We start from the raw sequence: 21,563 nt of genomic DNA, 5'->3' as shown, positions 1-21,563 counted from the left end.
CGTAGCCAAATAAAGAAATGAATGAATGAATGAATATTAAAAAAAAAAAAGTCACTGGAGGGAAAGCAACCTAGAAAATAAAGCTCTTAAAACAACAACAACAACAGTCCAGGAAAAGAGCAGAGAGTAGATATCCATTCAAATGAGTCATTTAATACACAGATACTCCCCCAACCCTTCCCTTGGAACAGAGCTGGGATCAGCCCCATTCCTGGACAAAGAGAGGTAGCCCATAGCAGTAAACACATAAGTGTCACAATGGACAAAAATCCACTCACTGCCCATGAAAGGCATTGATGATGTGCACCCTGGGTAAATATGTGGAGAATATTCAGAAACAGAACACGAGGCCCAAGAATACCTAGTTCATTGAAGTCTGTATCTAGTCATTTTCATGCAACTTTGCCTTTCACTGGACAACACCTAGTTAACTATTAACCAACTCCCCAAAGGATTTTATGTTTGCTTGCTTGCCTGTTTATTTATTTATTTATGGCTGCGTTCGGTCTTCGTTGCTGTGTGTGGGCTTTCTCTAGTTGTGGCGAGCAGGGGCTGCTCTTCGTTGTGGTGCACGGGCTTCTCATTGCGGTGGCTTCTCTTGTTGCGGAGCATGGGCTCTAGGCGTGCGGGCTTCAGTACTTGTGGCGTGTGGGCTCAGTAGTTGTGGTGCATGGGCTTAGTTGCTCCACGGCATGTGGGATCTTTCAGGACCAGGGCTTGAACACATGTCCCCTGCACTGGCGGGCAGATTCTTAACCACTGTGCCACCAGAGAAGTCCCCTGGTTAGGATCTGATTTAAAATCTTTTGGGGGACTCTCCTGGTGGCACAGTGGTTAAGAATCTGTCTGCCAACACAGGGGACACAGCTTCGATCCCTGGTCTGGGAAGATCCCATATGCCTCAGAGCAACTAAGCCCGTGCGACAAAACTACTGAGCCTGCAAGCCACAACTGAGCCCATGTGCCACAAGTACTGAAGCCTGCGTACCTAGAGTCTGTGCTCCGCAACAAAAGAAGCCCCTGCTCGCCGCAACTAGAGAAAGCCCGCGCACGGCAACGAAGACCCAACGCAGCCAAAAAAAAAAAAAAAAAACCTAACCATGGTCACCATTCAGTATGCTGTTCAGTGCGATGTTCTCTCAGAGGCAGAAACTGAGGTGGCTCCTTGGCAACCTGCATTATCCATACCGTCTAGTCTTTCTACTACAATGTAAGTAATGTTCAAAATCTAGCAGGTTTAACTGTGTCTAACATCTCCTTGCTGGTTTCCAGGTGCTACAGACTTCCTGTTACCCTCTACTGATAAATCTTTTGTATTTACTTTTGATGCACAATGACCACTAAAGAATTTAAAACAGAATAAAGTATTTGTATATGGATTAAAACAATGCAATAAGAGAAATATCTATATTTTTGGATTCTAGGTTATTTAATATTTTAAAACTGGATTTTAATGATCTTTTCCCAAACCAGAATAATTCTAGGGACTTCCCTGGTGGCACAGTGGTTAAGAATCCGCCTGCCAATGCAGGGGACACGGGTTCGAGCCCTGGTCCAGGAAGATCCCACGTGCCGCAGAGCAACTAAGCCCGCACGCCACAACTACTGAGCCCGCTCACCTAGAGCCCATGCTCTGCAACAAGAGAAGCCACCGCAATGAGAACCCCATGCACCACAACCGAGAGTAAACCCCGCTTACCGCAACTAGAGAAAGCCCGCTCGTAGCAATGAAGACCCAACACAGCCATAAATAAAATAAATAAATAAATAAATATTAAAAAAAAAAAAAAAAAAAAGAATCTGCCTTCCAACACAGGGGACATGGGCTTGATCCCTGGTTGGGGAACTAAGATCCCACGTGCTGCGGGGCAACTAAGCCTGCGCGCCACAACTAGAGAGCTTGTGCACTGCAACTACTAAGCCACAACTAGAGAGAAGCCTGCACGCCACAGCAAAGAGCCCACCCACCGCTACTAATACCCAACACGGCCAAAAATAAATAAACAAAAAAAAGAATAATTCCAAGAGACAGTAACTTTGAAGATAAAACATAATCATTGCAGAGGAGACAAACTTCCTAAAATTCACAACAAAGAAAAAGTCTAGGGAAAATACTGATGTCTCACCCAGATGGCCAGATGATCTCATGATGAAGGACACAGATCTGATGCATCTTTCTTCCACACTCCGTACATTCAACAAACCTGGAAAGGAAAAGTCAAAATGTCAAGATTAAACCCAAAAATTTAACCAAATCAAAACTTCCAATATTTCCCAATTTCTGACAATTCAAAAGATAGCCAAAATCACGTCCAAAGAATTGAAGAATAGGTTTTAAAAGCTCTTTAGTGTAACAGGTAGAGCAAATCTCAAAAGCAGTTTAGTCATTAAATATGAACTGTGACTATGGAATAAAAAGTGAAAGATCAAGATGACTGCTGGTTAAACTTCCAAGTGAGTCTGACACCATCATATCCATTCCAGGAATACCTAGAATACCAGTACATCTCTGTACCTCTGAATACTTCTGAAAGGCCTCACTATAAAGGAGGGGATTATGAACTGGTTTGAAAATACAGAGGACAACAGGGCTGGAATAATGGCACTGAGCAGAGGTAGCTTTGTGCTTCACTCAAGCCTATAAAACACCAAAATATTAGGTAGATTTAGTGAAATGTAAATGAATACTAACCATATGTAAATTTTAGCACTTCTACCATCTCTGTTAGATGTATGTTATAGATTTAGTCCAAGAATACAGAATCATCTCACTGGCTGTGCAAACCAAGAGAATGAAAGGAAGAAGGAAAATCAAAGTGTACTGACTACTCAAGGGGAACTACTTACAGTTCAGGATCCAGAGTGTCATTTTTTCTCTTCGAAAATTGTTCTTTATTTATTGTACTAAGGAAAAGAAGAGGGACACAATGAGAACAAGCAACACAGAAAGATTAGCAGTCTGACTACTGTTCTAATTACCAAAGGGCAAAAACCCCACCCTGTAAGTGGATTATTTAAATCTAAGAATATACCAAGGATACAACAGTACATTCTTGGCTCCCACAAAATGCACATTTACATGCCTATGGTTTTGGAAAGGACTTTATAGTAAATCTGTTCCCATTTACAGGAAGAGAACCCAGTAAGAACTAAAAACATGAATTTGTTCTTCTTTTCCTTTTAAAATCTTGCCTACTACTCTTAGTGTTAGGTATTTACACCTTCTAATACACCTTCTAATAGTTTAATGTTCCTAGACTGAGCTACGTATGAAAGATACTGTGTATAGAGGGAGCTAAACCACTATTTATAAAAAATACTAAAATTTCAGGAGTCTAGTCAAATTCTTTATATTAATAAAAAATTTCAATGTTAAGAATACATATTTCAGGTTATTCATTAAAAAATTTCCACATGGCCTCCTACTCTGAAATCTAGCCTACCACACTGCTCATAGCCTCACAAATACAGGAGCTAACAGCCTTATTCTCCACCTAGAACAAACTGCAGGGGGCCCAACTTTGACTACTGTGACTCTACCTCACAAAAATGAGGAATGAGGACATTTCCCCATTTAAACTGTTTTCTATTAGTTACAGGCTAGAGATTCATCGCTACCTGGCCTAAGGTCTTGCTACCCAAAGTGTGTTCTAAAGACCAGCAGTCTAGAAGGACCTGGGAACTTGTTAGTACCGCATACTCCCAGGCTCACTGCTGACCTGAGGAACTGCAAGAGGGGTTTCTACACTCTTCACAGTCAGAGTGGTGCTGTCCTAAGGTACAGAACATGTGGTAAGCCACTCAGTAGTACCCATGGTAAGGCTGCCTCCCTTTGCTGCATCAGACCTGACTTCCCTGGTTTAGCCAAGGTCAGAAAAATCTCTTAAGGTTCAAGGGGACCCAGTATCTACCCCAAGACCAGTACCAGACCCCACTATATTATATGTCAATGGTGACTGAAGAAAAAGTACAACTTGAAAACCCAATTTGAAAACACTAACCAGTTTTTCTCAGAAGCCCTGTTTTTACTAGTAACATAACAATTCCATACTTTTTGGGGAAATGTTCTGAATTGACTGTTTATTATGGGTTAAACCGGAAAAGAAGCTGAAGAATATTAAAAGGACACCAAATAGTTCTTTCTTCCTAAAACAGTCCAAATTGGTGTGTGTAAACTAAATCTTAGAGATCAGAAGTACTATGAGGCAGTTTAGGCTATGTTTAAAAATTTTCCTTGGCATTTACCAAACCACAAGAGCATGCGAGATTGTGAATGTCCAACCAAGTCTCTTTCTAATAAATCACTCTCACAAACTCCTAAACCCCTAATGATGTTAAATGACACTGACGATTATAATGACTTTGGTATCGTTAACCTTTATGAGAAGGCTGTAAGGTGGTTATATTTGTTCAATTCCTCTCAAACTCAAAACAGTTAACAATGAAGTTCCCTTGCACTACAGCCTTTCACTTTTTAGGAGAAGCTGATTATTTCCCTATAGAAGAAATATATCTAAAATGACCATCCAATATTGATGTATTCCCTAGATCAGAACCTACACAACTCACTGCTATGATGGAAATATTCTCTATCTGTGCTGACCAATATGGCAGCCACTAGCCACAGATTGTCTACTGAGTAACTGAAATAGGGAATTTTAAATTTTATTTACTTTGAATTAATTTGAATCTAAATAGCTACCTGTGGCTATACGATACTGGACAGCATAACCCAAGACCACTTAGAAGCCTGAGCATAATCACCTGACAACAAACTGAGAAATAAGAGAATACTTTCCAAAATAATATAGTTACTTACGTTTGAGGCTGGGAAGGGTCATCCCCCAAAGAAACGCTCTCCCCTTGGATTTCATTGAAACACTTCTCACAGAAATGATACCTGTCGGCAAGAAGGCCATACTGGGGTGAACTGTTCCGTTCACACAACACAGCCCAAGCCAAGCAACGAAGCCACCAATCACAGCAGGCCAAGAGGGGGACGGGAGCAGAGAGCAGGTCATCAACGGCGACAAGGACATTCAATGATGCAGATTTATGGGCACCACAGTTTGGGTTTTGTTTTTGGTTTTTGTTTTTTGCAATCAAAGCCAAGTGCAGACAACGACAAGCATGAGGGAGGAAAAAAAAAAACACAAAACAAACGAAGAAATGAGGGATTGCAGGACAACAAAAAACATAAAAGCAAGACAAGACAACACAAAGCAGAAAGCCAAGGCAAAGCACAGATTAGCATTAAATATCTCAATGGGATCACAAGTAGCAAATGATTACAGCAAATAAAACAAACAAGTCTCACACAGACCTACAGCCTTTCATTTTAGTAATTTATGCTACTTGATGCAAATAATCAAAAGTAGGATAAATATACTGTGGAGAGAAGAACTACTACTCTATTACCTAAACATAGCAAAGAAAAAACCTTCCCCACTTCCAAAGAAAAAAATCCACTATGGATACAGTACCAGGAAACAATCATCTAGAAACAACTGTGGTCTGAAAAAACACCCCAAATTTCCTTTTGATCCCAAGGAAGCCACATAAGTACAATAAAAAGTCTGCACAAGCAGTTAAATACTGATTGTAGCCACCAACCGACATAGTTTAAGAGGGAAAAGGCAGTGGTGTATGCAGATACATTATTATATATTCCTGGGCGCTGTAGATTGGTGCTTAAAATCCAAAAAAGGTACATAAATGCCAAGATTATAGCATGAGATTACAGCATGCCAGCTGTCACTTGCTTTTTTTTTTTTTTTTTTTGGCGGTACACGGGCCTCTCACTGTTCTGGCCTCTCCTGTTGCGGAGCACAGGCTCCGGACGCACAGGCTCCGTGGCCATGGCTCACGGGCCCAGCCGCTCCGTGGCATGTGGGATCTTCCCAGACCGGAGCACGAACCCGTGTCCCCTGCTTTGGCAGGCGGACTCTCAACCACTGTGCCACCAGGGAAGCCCAGTCACTTGCTTTTTTGAACAACTTGAACCCCCACTTTTCCTAGGTTTTAAGGAGTAAAACACTATAGATTCTTATGACTACAAAGCATTAAGGGAGTGCACCTAACTTTTTGTAAATAAAACAAAAAGCTTAAGTGACTTTTTCAAAGCTAGAAATACATCTGTAGCACACAAGTTCAGCAAAAAACGACCACCATGGGTTTGGGTCATCAAAGTATTGACTATCTAGCCTTGCTTTTTTATTTACATCCCATGCCAGCTATACTGTTGGCTGATTACACAAAATAAGAGACAAATCATGATTAAGATAGATTAGCAAATCCAATTTGTGTGATTACAGCCCTTATTTGAGCAGGAGAAAATAAGGCAGAAGTGTCTAATTTATTAGAAGCCTACCGTCCATGGTCATATGCAAATTTTTGTAAGGAACAGTCTGGTACAGAGGTCTCTTTAATGTGCCCAACAGAGGCAAAGCAAATACCCTGGGATCCTTTGTTTTCACATACTCCAAGAAAAACTTAGGTATCAGCTGCACACAAAAAGGAAACACTTCCTAAAAGATACAGCTGGCTAGGAAACTTTTGGTTAAAGTTTTCTGGGTGGTTTTGGGAATGGCAATAGATGGCAGCAATTTCACAGGGAAGTAGACCAATTAGTTTGAAACTTTTTTGTTTTTGCCTGAGGCTGTGGTGAGCTATACAAGGACAGTGGGAAAAAAATATGGGGCCTGGGACGTAATCCCAGGTATGCCACCAACTCATAAAGTTGCTTAACTTCTTAATGCCTTGGGTTCCTGCCTTATAAAAATAAGGGCCCAGAAAACTGATACCAGAACTTGTGCTGTACAGTTGTTTTCAAGCAAGTTACACATGAACCATGACTGTATGTGTGCTGGTCCATCCGCATGCACTCCCTGGACACGCGGACACTCTGACCATGGTCCACACAGGTCGAGCTTACCTGTTCTGGTAACTGTAGTAAGTGGCATCACGAGGGATTGTGCATAACTGTTTGCCATAGCAACAGAGTGTCTGTGGAGAGAACTCCAACTGCAAAAGAAACCATTTGTTAAATATGGTTTGAAGGGCAAGCTAAAATATTTACACTGGCAAGTAAATCAGAAACAGAAGTTAGTGAAGCCTTACTTCTCATTATGTCTCTTATAATGGGTTATTTCAGTTTCCAAGACAGTTCACTGAACTAAAACTAATCTTGTTTGCTACTGTTTTATTCCACCACTCTGAGGTAAGCTTAACAGTCATATCCTTCCACCATTTACCAAAGAACTGAAGAGGACAAGAGGAGCTCAATGTGAATTGCCATGTACAGGAAAACTAGTATATGCCACACCCCGTGCACCACAGGTAAATACGACCAAGTCCCTATCCAAGATGAACTTACAATCTGATGACTCAGGATTCTAACTGGCAAGTTTTCCATGCAGTTCTTATCTGTGCAAACATTTCTTACCTTTCTGCCACAGCAGTATCCAAGGCTTTGCATGACTGGGTCAATTTCTTGTTCAAAGACCTCAGACAGCTTGGAGCAGTATTTGTACACCCGTGATGTTTTCCGATTATATAACCAAGCATTGTTGAACATAAGCCAAATGTCATCCACATACTGCCAGGGCTCCTGATACTGTCCAGTGTCTAACTTCCTTTTGATAGTAGAAAGATCCATGGGGCTCTTCACAATATCAAAGTAATCCTAGAAGGACAAGTGACACCAAACAACATTATCCAAAAGTCTCACTATATTCAAGGTCCACAGCATATCTTGCTATAATCATTATAAATTTTCTGGATAATGTTGAGTCTCTGATGTGTCTGTATTTCCAAAGAAATGATCGATGCCCATCACTTTTTTAAATCATTAGTCTACAGAGATATGAAGCAGCCAGGGGCAGAGAGAATAACAACTACTCTAGATTTTGTAGGAGCAAGCTGATCGTCTACAGGAGCGATTCTAGATACTTTACTATAGTACATGTGTGATCAACTTAAAAGACCAAGAAATCAAAGACCCTTCACATTTTAGTACTAGATGCAGCCTACAGATGAAACTAAGCCCAGAAAATATTGGTGATCTGTCTAAGGCCACAGAAAAATATAGGAAAAAAAAAAAAAGATTCTAACAGATTTTTGCCCCTCGAAGCACTCCAATGACTTATCCAATACAACTTAAAATACTCAAATGAAACCTCCCAGCAGCCTGGTGTATAAAGGCAACTTTAAAAGCAGATGAAGCTAATTTGGATCTATCTTTCCTATCATGAACTACTGCTACTCAAGTGATAAAAATAAATAAACCATATGATCCAGCAATCTCACTCTTAGATATATACCCCAGAGAAATAAAAAGATACACACACCAAAAAAAAAAAAAAAAAAAAAAGGATAAAAAGATACACACACCAATTTGTATGTAAACATTCACAGGTGTGCTATCCCCAACAGCCAAAAAGTATAAACAACCCACATGTCTATCAACTAATAAATGGAAAAAGAGAATGTATGCACATCCATATGATGAAATATTGCTGGGCTGTAAGAAGGAATGAAGTATTGATTTGTGCTACAATATGGACAAACTTTGAAAACATTACGCTAAGTGAAAGAATCCAGTCACAAAGAACCACATACTGTAAGACTCTCTTTGATGAAATGTCCAGAAGAGACAAATCCACAGAGGCAGAAGGCAGACCAGCAGTTGGTTGGTAGTAGGGGCTGTAGGTGGAAATGGGGAGTGACTGCTTATGGAAATGGGGTTTCTTTTTTGGGGTGATGAAAATCATCCAAAACTGACTGTGGTGATAACTGCACAATTCTGTTAATACACAAAAACCATTAAACTGTGCACTTTAAATGGGTGATTTGTACAATATGTGAACTGTATCCGAATAAAGCTGTTAACAAATTTTAGAAGAAAAGAGAAGTACCACCACATACTTACAGGGATTCCTAGAAGCTGGGGGTCCACAGGTTGACGAAAGGGAAGGGATTCTGGATCCTGTCGGTAAAGTGCCTCCAATGTTGGCATCAATGCCTGTCGTAACTCTTCAGGTTTGAAAACTTAAGAAGAGTATATTTGAAATTAGTTACCAATTAAGCAAAAGAGGAAAAAAGGTTCAAGTCGAAACTATAAAATATATCTCAAGGCTCAGAAAACACAAAATTCTCTACATTGTCCCCATGAAATATCACTAAGGGTGTTTCTATTTCCTGGTTCAGAGAGATCCTTTATAACACCTTGTCGAGGGGCTTCCCTGGTGGCACAGTGGTTGAGAGTCCGCCTGCCGATGCAGGGGACACGGGTTCGTGCCCCGGTCCAGGAAGACCCCACATGCCGTGGAGCGGCTAGGCCCGTGAGCCATGGCCGCTGAGCCTGCCCATCTGCAGCCTGTGCTCTGCAACGGGAGAGGCCACAACAGTGAGAGGCCCACGTACCGCAAAAAAAAAAAAAAAAAATCCATCTTGTCTAGTCACCTTTAAATACCCTTCATGGCTCAGATAATTTCTCAGTCAGAAACCCAGTTAAGATAGTCTTGACAAAGTAGAAACAGAATGCTAAGCCTTCCAAAAATTTATGAAAAGACTTGTCAGAATGTTCCAAAAGATACGACAGGGGGGGGATGCTGTGAAGCAAGAACGGAAGAAGCCCTCCTTCCTGGTATCAGCATGTAACAAGTCAGAAATTAGACCTGGTATTGTCTTATCGCCAAAGGAATCAGAGCCACTGAAGGCCAAGAGTCCTTTGACATGTTTGATGTTTTAGAGCTTCAGCAGAAGACGTATTTACTATTTTAATGGCAAATGTTAGGTTCCAGTCTAAAGAAAGAACTAAATTGTTATTGCCAGAATGATGGACTCAGTTGATCAAATTATGCTCAAATGTGTTCTCAGTATGTCTCCCAAAAGTCAGGAAAGATTTGCTGGCATGTCCCAAATGGAATTAATTTAAACTACCATTTAAGAAGCTGGCCATTAAGGGTCCAGTTCGAGCTTTGAATCAGTCTGAGCAGAGAGGCCTTATTACTTCTTCCATTTACAAATTAATTTTATCTTCAAGGGGGTATATCTGTCAGTACCTTGAGTATTTTTTCACCACATGGTGGGGGCTGACATGAAAAAAATCAGACAGACGGGAGAATCTTCTTTGTCTCATACTTTGTTGTGCTTTGAGCAAATTTGTGAGATTAGCTGTTTTAAAAGCAGATTCCTAATATTAAGATTGGGTTTGTTGCAGCCTAGATCAAAATAACATCTCCATATATAACAAACATTTATTCATTCATTCATTGGCCATGCCATGCACATGCAGGATCTTACTTCCCCGACCCGCGGGGGATCAAACCCATGCCCCTGCAGTAGAAGCGTGGAGCCTTAACCACAGGACCGCCAGGGAAGTCCCAACAACCTTATTTTTAAATGAAAATAATTTTTTAACCCCATCATTTTAAAGTATATTGTATTCATGGAGCACTTTTGTATACGTCATCTTCAGGAGCCAGCAGATTCCTCTTTGAGATAAGTCCTACCTGTGCCATTGAAGGGGTCACTAGAGCCACGAGAAGTTCCAGTCCTAAACTAGTTAGTAAACTAATTTCTGTGGGAATTGTTTAACACTCTCTGCTAAGCATTGCTGCTTGCTTGGCTTGAGTCATTAATATTCAGTAGCGTGGTTCAGAGCAGAGACTCTGAATCAGCCTGCCTGGGCTGAGTGAGCTGGGAAGTGTTACTTGACCTTGCTGAGCCTCAGTTTTCCTGCCTGTAAAACAGTGATCAGTAACCTCACAGAGGGGCTGTGAAGTTCTTAGATGAGACACGGCAGGTTGTAGCACAGTGCCTGGTGCACAGCAGGTTAACAAAAAATATTATTATTGCTATTATTTCCTGCATTTTAGTCAAGAATATTATTTAATAATTTCTGTCCTCTAACAAAGATAAATTTGAGAAATTGTTAGCCACCCAGTGACTGTAGGATGCACATATACCTAAAGGAAAGAAAATTTCTTCTCCAACATTAGCAATAATGAAGAGACCAGGCCAAGGGCTCCAAGCTTAATGAAATCACATTAAAATTCAATTCCAAGGCCCAAGAAATCCAATCTCACTCTACTAAGGTCTTTGGTTTTTACTCTGTCTCCACAAACACAGAGCCTAAGAGACTCACTCTTCTTTTTTGACTGTCCTGGGGCTGGAGATGACTGGGCTGCTGAAGTACTTGGCTGGTCTTCCTCCTCTTTTGTTTCAGTTTTTAATTCAGTGCCTCTCTCTTCTGTTTCTGTAGGTTCCACTTTACAGTCTTCTGCTTTAGTCTAAAAGGCAAGGTAGGAATTTTTGGTTTTCTAAAGACATGTAACTGAGAAGCAATAACATCATTATCTTACTTACTCTCCCCTGTGGATGTAGCTGAAGACCCTTTTTCATATGGAAATCAATAAAATAAGACCTAATTATAGAATACTTTCCTGTAACATGTTTGAGTTCCTAGACAGAGGTCCTAACCAAAAAACAGCAGTAACTGCCCTACTCTCACCTCTGGAATATCCTCTGGCTGAGTATCTGCTGGTTCTGGTGCATCCACTTCCATTTTAGCCTCCATTTTCACTTCCTGTGAAGGCTGCTTCTCAGGAATGGCCTGAGAATTCACTTCCGTGCTACTAGTAGATGGAGGGTTTGATACCTGACCTTCGATGCTTACAGCTGGCTGGGAAAGCTGGGTAGAAAGAGGGGGAAAAACAAAAAGTTTGCCTATTACACACAACAAGATGGCATGATTAACTACCTATCTTTAGGCTAGTGTCATTACACCCACTGATGGTGCTTTCACTTACTCAACCTATTTCGCCCCCTTGAAGTAAATTACACTCAAGAATAGGAGACTGAGGACTTGCAAATATAGGTTGGTTGGTTGCAGATAAAAGAGTAGGCAACTGTTTCTTCAGTAACTCATTCTGTGGCAGTGTGCCTGGGAGGGGGGTTTCAGAAATGACTACCTCAGAGGAGTTCATGTTTATAGAAAAATGGAAAGAGAACAAGGATGACTGGCGATCTTTTCTTTTAAACTTCTCATTAGAAAAGGTTTCAATGTACAGGAAAGTAGAGAGAATATTATGAACTCCCACAATAAGCAGCTGTTTTGAATCATCACACTCTAATGGGATAACTAGCAATCTCTGTTTTCCCCTAAGTCTTCCAATAAGATATCTCATAATGAGAAATTAGTATTTTCAGAAACTATCCTACATAGAATTAAGTTTCCTTTCTGCATCCTGCCTTTCCTTACATATCAGAAGCTAAGATGAACCAGTCATGGATAAGCAACGTTTTATGAAGTAGCTATAACTCATGGGGATCCTCAGCTTGCCAGTATGACAGAGAACTGAAATATTAGTATCAGTGATCAAGTAGAAAGTTTTAGATTGTGACACATAGAGTTCTATTAGTAAGAATGCAAGTATTAAATGTGCATTTGGATCTCTACTATATAGATAACAAGCCTTTCACAAGGAAGCTACCGGTTTGTTTCAGGCCCATAGTTTTCTAATCTCTTACATGATGAATTTTCTAACTTTGGCTAGTACCACAGACACTCATAAATCGATGATTTTGTTCATTTGCTCTTGAGTACATCAGTTCAGACTGTATGAAAAGATTCTTTAAATATCTGTAAAATTCACGTGGGGTATTAAATGTACTGTCGATGCTCTCCCTTTGTCACCTCTCCTTACATGCCTTCGAGCCTCGTAATACAACATGACCATGGTCAACATACGATCTAAACAAAATCTTTTGAGCTCCTCCTATGTTAGGTACGACAGCAAGAAAAAAGAGAAAGAAGGTCTGTAACTATAAACAGATTCTAGTCTAACTGCGGAGACAACAATAAGAGAAGAAACAACACAGAAGAGAAACAGCACAGAGAATTCCCCGGCGGTCCAGTGATTAGGACTCGGCACTGTCACTGCCGTGTGCCCGGGCCAGGATCCCTGGTTGGGGAACTAAGATCCCATAAACCATGTAATGCGGCCAAAAAAAAAAAAGGGGAGAAAAGAATAAAGAAACAGCACAGAAGCAGTGTAAAACTACAGCACAGCTGACACGATCCTGCTTAAAGCCCCGTCTCTGCTTACTGGAGTTGCCGGCTGCGGAGGCAGCAGTGGCGCCGTCGGGGTGGGCACAGAGGCTGCTGTACTCTGCTGGGACAGAGGCTGCTGCTGCGCCTGGTCAACTGAAGGAGCAGCAGGAAGTGAAGGCTGCACTTGGGGAGGAAGTTGCGTTGGTGGCGGTGTAGGCGTCTGTCTTGGAGGAGGATGTAGAGCCTGGGACTGTGGCCCAGGTGGCATGGCTGGAGGTGTAGGAACAGGGGCTGGAATTGCTGTTGCTGGTGGCTGCTGAGCCCCTATGCTTGGGGGAGTGTGGTGAGGGGTTGGGGTACGACTAGGTACAGGTGAGGGTGAGTTCTGATGCAGAGCTGGTTGAGGGAGAGGGGGACAGTGAATGTGGCTCCCTTGGGACCCAGGAGGCATTATAGGAGAGTTCACAGGGCAGGAAGAACTGGACATTTGTGCCTGTTAAAATGAAAAACATAAGACGCAATTCAGAACAGAATTGAAAATCCAACCAATACAGTATGTAATTAAGTAGACTTAGTAATCCTTTCATGTTCAGAATACCATGTCCATAACTGTTCTTATTAAAAGCTTAATCATCTATTTCCACCCATTATTTGCTGTCACCCTTCTCTGTAAAAACCCAAATTAAGAAGTTCCAGGAATCACGGAAACAAGTTTAAAAAAACAACAACAACAAAAAACCCATTTGTGAGACATACTTGAGACACTGGTGCTTGACTGCCAGACGGAGCCAAAGGCATATTTGTTACATTCATTCCCTGTGTTGAGAACTGAGTCTGAGGAAGGAACTGGCTCTGGCTGGAAGGCTGCTGCATGCGAGGCCCATAGCCCATAGGCTGTACACACATACAAAAACAAAAACAAAAAAACACAGAGCACCAAATTGCTTTTTTTCAGTTATTCTACTATAGCTGGAATTACCAATTGCTCTGGCTCTGCTATGGGGAGGGTGGGGTAGGAAAGGAAGAAAGTGGTGCTACAACAGCTGACGCTCATGCCAAGATAATGGAGAACAGCCTCACAGCTTACCTAAGCCCACCGTCAAGAAATTGCACAAATGCATCTAGAACGAGGTAACTGTCTATACACTCCGTTTGTTTTATAAGTGAGGAGAGCGAATCACAATTTCATGAGGTCTTTGCTTACGTAGGCGGTATTGTTAAAGCACAAACTATAAAACTCCATAGTGAGTAATTATGGATACCAAAGGCCAAGAACTTCAAAGTCTAAGAAAGGTATTTGTTTCATAGGTTAAAATGAAGAATAAGACCCCTCATTAAATACAGCAGACCGGTGCTAGACAACTCCAAAGAGGCTTAACAATTCATAGTACTAATTCACTCTGAGAGGCAGGGTAAGGGTTGGGGACAATATTGAAAGCTGGATGACAGGTTTAGAATTTGCACAAGGAGCAGTGAGATGCTCAGAGGCCATCTTCTCCACGCTCTAAAATCAGGCAACTGCCCCTCCATCACCCTTGACAGTTTCCTGCCTGGGTAGGTTCTGTGTTTGGGGAAGAGAGGCATTACGGAAGAGAGATGACTGTGTCAAAGTATGCAGACTACTCAACACTGAGACTCCAGGCAGTGGCGACTGGCTGCTCCTACAAGCTTTCTAGTACTGTGACTATATATGAACAGTATTTGGAAGGAAATCTTTCTTTTAGTGTTTATTTTATATAAATTATAATCAAGAAAGTCCTTAACGATACAGGATCCTATAATAAATATACTTTAGACACCTGATTTTCCCACTTAAAGCTGTAAACACCTTTCATGCCATCATATAAATTCTGAAATTATTGCTTATGAAGCATTCCAATTTACAGATGTACCGTAATTTAAACATAATCCCTTACAGTACATTCAGGCTATGGCCTTTTCCTAAAACACAGTACATAACGTAGCATCCTTAATATGCATTTTCTTCAAATTATATCTTTTTTTTTTTTTTCGGGACGCGGGCCTCTCACTGTTGTGGCCTCTCCCGTTGCAGAGCACAGGCTCTGGACGCGCAGGCTCAGCGGCCATGGCTCACGGGCCTAGCTGCTCCACAGAATGTGGGATCTTCCCGGACCGGGGCACGAACCCGTGTCCCCTGCATCAGCAGGCGGACTCGCAACCACTGCGCCACCAGGGAAGCCCTTCAAATTATATCCTTTTAGTATCTCAAGAATTATTTATGTAGGATAAATTTCTAAAAACAACGCATACAGGTAAAAGAGGTAGGTGAAAATTAAGGACTTTAGTATTCTCTGCCTAATTGTGGTATATGGTTTAGTTTTAATTATTTAATCATGTCTATATTAAGGGTAAACACAACAGAATTATAGAAAAAAATCAGTGTTAAGAATTAATTATGTATAGTTAGCTGTTTAAGCAAGTGTGAGAATTTGTTCTCTGAAAGAAAAAAGGATTTTAAAAATGTCAAGTAAAGGCCAAAGATTACTCAGAGGTCAAACTTACCGGGTTGAGAGTTCCAGGTTGAGCTAACTGTCCATGGTGCTGAAGAGGAGAGGTTTGCCGGGGTCCAATAGGGGGCTGGGGCATACTCATCTGGCCAAATTGATTCAAACCTGTGAGTAAGTGTAAAATATTAGATCTGAACACCTTCATGTAATTGGAGAATAAAAGAGTTCTTATTTATGATTCTATGTCACTGTATCAGGACAAATAAAGGCACCTGCTTCCAACTGTGAGTCTCTATTTAATTCACAGCAGCCACAGAAGGGCACTGTTAATGAATGTATGGTCTCTGAACCAAATTTTACAATCTGGAATAAATTTCATCTTGCCTAGTTGTTTTTAAATGGATGCTTGATCATTTAATGTCTTTTGCCCCTTGACCTGTCAGCCAATCTGCTCTTCACCCTTCCTTCCTCCCTGGGCTCCCACTCTAATAAAAGGCTTTCTGATTTCTCAGGCAGGTAATTATGATAGCTGCTGCTGGCCTGCGGCAGGTGTAATCTTGTAATACACTAGGAACTCTGTTAAAAAAAAAGCCATGGTTAAGTACACCAATTTCCCTCATAATTTACCAGGTTGTGGAGTTATCCGAGGCATCATCTGGTTTGGCACACTGCCACGGATCATAGATGGATCAGGTAGAGGGCCATCTAGAATGGAATACAGAAATGGTTAGAAATGCATCTTTTAGGCAGCCATTCCCCTTTAAAAAATAAAGTATAACTTACAGAATTCAGTCTGAATATCAAAAAAATAAAGCTATGAAGTAGACAGGAACCTGAAGAAAATGTTATTTCTGGAACACAAGAAAATGCCTCCAAATGGTTTTAGTACATTTCTTTATGAACCAGGGTGCTTTCAGCACTGACAGGACAATAATATAAAAGCTTTATTTAAAAATAATTTATAATAATTTATTTAAAAATATTTAAACAGACTAATACAGCATTTAATATGCTGTTATTTGATCAAGCCTGATTATTTCATTGGTATGAAGAATACCTCTATAGACAATAGCCACAAATTCTATCCAGTGACCAAGTTTGACTGTGTACCCCAATAATGTGTTTTTATACATACAAGCCCATTGTGAACACTGACTTTAAATAATACATATTACACTGCACTTTATCTCATCACGCAGCTCTTAAAACAAATACAAAAATAGAAATAACTAAGAATGATGAAAATATACATATGTATATACTCTAAATGTATATTAAGGAAACTAGCACCTTTAATATGAAAATAGTTTCCTTGGTTTGCTCACTAATTATGTTTATGGTATCTTCCGTTTTTTTCTTCTTTCTTTAAAGCTTCCAGGTAGGGCTTCTTTGGTGGCGCAGTGGTTGGGAATCCGCCTGCCGATGCAGGCAACACGGGTTCAAGCCCTGACCTGGGAAGATCCCACATGCTGCGGAGCAACTGAGCCCGTGTGCCACAACTACTGAGCCTGCGCTCTAGCGCCCTCGAGCCACAGCTACTGAGCCCGCGTGCCACAACTACTGAAGCCCGTGTGCCTAGAGCCCGTGCTCCACAACAAGAGAAGTCACCGCAATGAGAAGCCTGCACACTGCAATGAGGAGTGGCCCCCGCTCGCTGCAACTAGAGAAAAGCAATGAAGCAGCAACAAAGACCCAACGCAGCCAGAAACAATAAATAATATAATAAATAAATTCATTTAAAAAAAAAAAAGCTACCAGGTAGTATTTACTTTAGAGACCTTTCTCATTTCATTTTATATTTGCTTCAGTATTCTCTGTAGTACTTTTGATTTTTTGGTTTATAGTTTAAAAAATTTGGATTCTTCTACAATTAATTCCTGTGTATGGGGTAAGACAGGAATCTCAGTCTATAAACACATACTTAGGGCTATTCAGTTCCACTAATATTTATCCCTACCCTACTGCACCAGTACCATCCTGTCTTTATTTTAACGTAACACTACAGTTTAACATCTGATAAACTTTTAACTTGGCTCAAATTTCTGAAGAATTCAAGTAAATTCAACCACACCCAAGTATCTCAAATTTGTCTACTTGTCTCTGTATCTTAGTTACTGCCCTAGTTCAAACCATTAGCACTGAGGCAGTGTCCACAACTCTAGTCTTGACTTTGTTTCTGAACAATTGTTCTCGTACCTACTCAAAAAATACCTGCATTTTCCCTTGCTAGTGGGGCCTCTGTGTATGCTGTTCCCTCTGCCAGAAATGCTATTCTCAATTTTTTTCACATCATGGCTCAATGAGAAAATATATCTAGTACAACACTGCAGTTAACAAATGAGGCTGCTAAAAGTTCTCCATTTGACTACTTCAAGGCCTGTGGGGGGTGAATTTCTCAGCCCACTTATAATCCACTAATGGCCTAAGAGTTGGTACCTGCTGGCTCATTTGGCACTATCTATAGGTAGCCAGCTTTCCCTGACTCAAGAAACATAGGTTTTCCCTATCATAGCCTTTCACACATCATTTAAGTAGCCTGTATTTTTCCTCACAGTTGTGTACCCACACCATATTTCACTGCTTGGAACCTAGTAATGAGTCAATAAATGAATAATGGAATGCATGATCATCTTGGCTATCCAGTTAATTCATTAGGTCAAGAAGGCTGAAACTGTCAAGATGAATTTCAAATGATGCTTCTAAAAAATAAACAGTTCTTAGACTTTGAACATATTGGGTCAGGAAGAAAGTGTGACAACGTAAGTAACATATTGTTTAGGATGTATCAAAGCCAGTAAGGCATTTGAACCTGCTCAGTCTACATCTATTGGCTGGCTGCCTACCATATGCAAATCAGTGAAAACCTGTGGACTATCACTTCCTAGGTGTCACTATGACAGAATAATATCTTTGGCACTAAAAATGATGCCATATTGTCAAGTCATGTCCAGAAATTTCAATATACTGTTCAGCTTACTGTTTTTACTAGAGAATGAATTATTTTCTTTGAAAAGGCAAAAAAGAGTCATTTGAAAGCTCAAGAATAGTTACACAAGCTAATGCAAATTAGTGAATTTGGTTAGGTACCGTTTTATTTCAGTTTCTCCCCAAAATAAATATAATAAAAAGCACTTACTAGAAGTCATTCCTGGTTGTGGCTGCCCCATGTTAGGCCCTGGGTTCATGGAAACTGGCACCATGCTTGCAGCACTTGGTAGCATGTTCTGTTTTTGTAGTCTAGTCCTTCGTTTTTCTTCCAGTTCTTTCTGGATCTTATAGATCTTCTCAGCTAGCAGGTGGTAGTATTCCGCCTTTTTGAATTTTGAAAATAGAGATGAGGAAAAAAGGGGGACTACCATCAGGTAACAAAAAATGAACTAAGAACAGACATTAGCTTCATTTAAAAAGGTAGGCAGAAATGAAAACGGAGAAGAGTAAATCTAATCTACTTTCCTACAACATTAAAAATATGAGCTCATGTTTGGAATGATCATATGAATAGCTGCTATATAATGAACCTACATAGTAAAGCATGACTTTTCAAAGTAGGTTTACAATTTACAGCATGTGGGAAGAATATGCTACATTTTGAAAAAGTGCCAATTTAGGGAGGAAGGTTCAACTGATACAGAAATACTACTTGAGATGAAAATACTAAGCAGCTGATTCACCATATTCTAGTGAAAATAGCACAGAGCTGGTAACAGCTCAACCACTTTTTAGCTGACAGAAGGACAACCCAGATAAAGTGCCACATGAGTGCACTGTATTATTAAGAGGAAAAATGTAAGATTCTTGACGTACACTTTAAGAAAACTGCTTTGTTATCGTGACTCCACAGTGAGAATAAGACAGGATGGCTAAAGGGTGTCCTCTAAAGTATAGTATTCCGTGTATGTGCAACTAAGAGGAATAAACTAAACAGCCAGAAGAGGTCCACTTTTGCCTTGAGTAGGAAAAAACAGATGCTCACTCGATTGTTTGCAGATTCATACATGTCCCCTTCCACTTTCCGGGCATATGCAACCAGGTTTTCCATCCGTCTGTCTTTTAAAGCAGCAGGATCCGGAGTAGGAAATATGGCTTGAACACTAGGAATAGAAAATCCTTCTACTATTATATCATGTCAGCATTTTTTTACTCACCATATAAGTACACAGTATTTTAAATGTCTTCCTGATTAGTATTTACTCATTTTTATACAACGAACACTTTAGGTAAAATTTTAAAATGAGGTATGAGATGTCTTCAAATATAAATTACTGACCAAAATGAAAGTGTCTCTCTGTGGTACTGAAAGGGTTTTCCTGATCAGAATTAAGAAATGACTCCATAAAAATACTCTCTGGTCCCAGTCACTCTAACGTAGAGCAAGAAACTTATACTGTGGGACCTCCCTGGTGGTACAGTGGTTAAGAATCCGCCTGCCTATGCAGGGGACCCGGGTTTGAGCCCTGGTCCGGGAAGATCCCACATGCTGCGGAGCAACTAAGCCCGTGCGCCACAACTACTGAGCCTGCACTCTAGAGCCCGTGAGCCACAACTACTGAGCCCACGTGCCGCAGCTACTGAAGTCCGTGTGCCTAGAGCCCGTGCTCCATAACAAGAGAAGCCACTGCAATGAGAAGCCCATGCGCCTCAATGAAGAGTAGCCCCCACTCGCTGCAACCAGAGAAAGCCCGTGCACAGCAATGAAGACCCAACGCAGCCAAAAATAAATAAATAAACAAATAAAATTAAAAAAAACTTATACTGTGCTATTTGCATAAAGGAAGTGAGAAAACCTGACCTTTGCCAAAGTACCAACAGCCTTAAGATCCTTCTACTCTCTTTATTCAGCTTAGTAAAATAAAACTGAATAATCTCTACAAAATCTTAAATGATCAAAAACTTGAAGTGAAGGGAACAAAAATGCATAATAATTCTGCTAAATTCAATGTCTTTTGCTCTCTAGCAATTCCCTGCAAAATGCTTGGCACTAACTTTCCTGAAGGTTGACAAAATGTGATGTCAGCTACTAATTTTATCATCTGGACATCTCATGTTCAGTTGTGTATTATACCTGAAATAACCAAGTGGAGAAGAAATAAATGGAAAACCCGAATTAGTAAAAAATTTGCAAGTACATAATAAACATTTAACATCAAGTCAGATGATCAATCCTAAATAATCTATTGTGATCACAAGATAAGTTTGTTTTGGTTATTCCTTATTAATTCAGTATTAAAATCTCAGAGTTTTCTCCTTGTGTCAAATTCCATTATTGATGCTATCATTTGAGAACTCCTAAATGAAGCTCAAGTTGAATTAGTAGGCCAATGTAACATAAAAATAAGAAGATAAAAGACAGACCACATGGTTCTAAGCCAATACAAAATTGGATGAATTGAAGGAGATCCCTCTATTAAGTGTAAGGGAAATGAAAAAAGACTGATTCTTCCAAGAAAAAAAAAAAATGCTGCATTTTGTTTGAAGTATAAGCTCTCTAATCAGTAAGGGCAGAGCTCTATCTTTAGGATACTGGGCACATTACATTTTACCACGCTATAAGCCTTCCCCCTCTTTCATCCAACAAGACAGTGCTTGTGAGGCAGTGTGCCTGGCATACATAAACTTCACACCAAACAGTGCAGGGGTATTTCACATACTACTACAATGTGCACATTTGGAGGACCAGAAGACCACAGAGAGACCACCCAAACAGATTCAATTTGTCAAGATAATAAAAGCTTTACCAAGGATAACAACAGAAGACAGTGTTGCCTCTACCATTCTAATGATCTAAGACCTAGATTTTCTTTTAAAATATGAGTTTTGTTAAGATAGCATTAAATGAATAATTTTTTTTTTGCGGTACGCGGGCCTCTCACTGTTGTGGCCTCTCCCGTTGCAGAGCACAGGCTCTGGACGTGCAGGCTCAGCGGCCATGGCTCACGGGCCCAGCCGCTCCGCAGCATGTGGGATCCTCCCGCACTGGGGCTCGAATCCGTGTCCCCTGCATCGGCAGGCAGACTCTCAACCACCTAAGCCCTAAATGA

At 40.6% G+C, this 21,563-nt stretch overlaps 1 protein-coding gene across 1 annotated transcript in view; it reads right to left on the bottom strand.

Annotated features, from left to right (window-relative positions):
• The window catches only part of EP300 (EP300 lysine acetyltransferase), a 73,228-nt gene that overhangs the window by 13,908 nt on the left and 37,757 nt on the right, over positions 1-21,563 (bottom strand). Inside the window, exons 9-22 of the mRNA XM_082850848.1 lie at positions 19,499-19,616; positions 18,662-18,836; positions 16,153-16,230; positions 15,581-15,690; positions 13,814-13,951; positions 13,113-13,550; positions 11,516-11,695; positions 11,150-11,294; positions 8,930-9,048; positions 7,445-7,684; positions 6,935-7,023; positions 4,820-4,900; positions 2,848-2,904; positions 2,127-2,204 (exon numbers count right to left, since the gene is read on the bottom strand). Coding sequence (XP_082706974.1) covers positions 2,127-2,204; positions 2,848-2,904; positions 4,820-4,900; positions 6,935-7,023; positions 7,445-7,684; positions 8,930-9,048; positions 11,150-11,294; positions 11,516-11,695; positions 13,113-13,550; positions 13,814-13,951; positions 15,581-15,690; positions 16,153-16,230; positions 18,662-18,836; positions 19,499-19,616 — 2,046 coding nt within the window. The remainder of the gene's footprint in view (positions 1-2,126; positions 2,205-2,847; positions 2,905-4,819; positions 4,901-6,934; positions 7,024-7,444; positions 7,685-8,929; positions 9,049-11,149; positions 11,295-11,515; positions 11,696-13,112; positions 13,551-13,813; positions 13,952-15,580; positions 15,691-16,152; positions 16,231-18,661; positions 18,837-19,498; positions 19,617-21,563) is intronic.

The sequence above is a fragment of the Leucopleurus acutus genome, assembly GCF_964270905.1.
Source record: "Leucopleurus acutus genome assembly, chromosome: 11".
NCBI lineage: Eukaryota > Metazoa > Chordata > Mammalia > Artiodactyla > Delphinidae > Leucopleurus > Leucopleurus acutus.
This window is presented reverse-complemented; position numbering and strand designations above follow the sequence as displayed.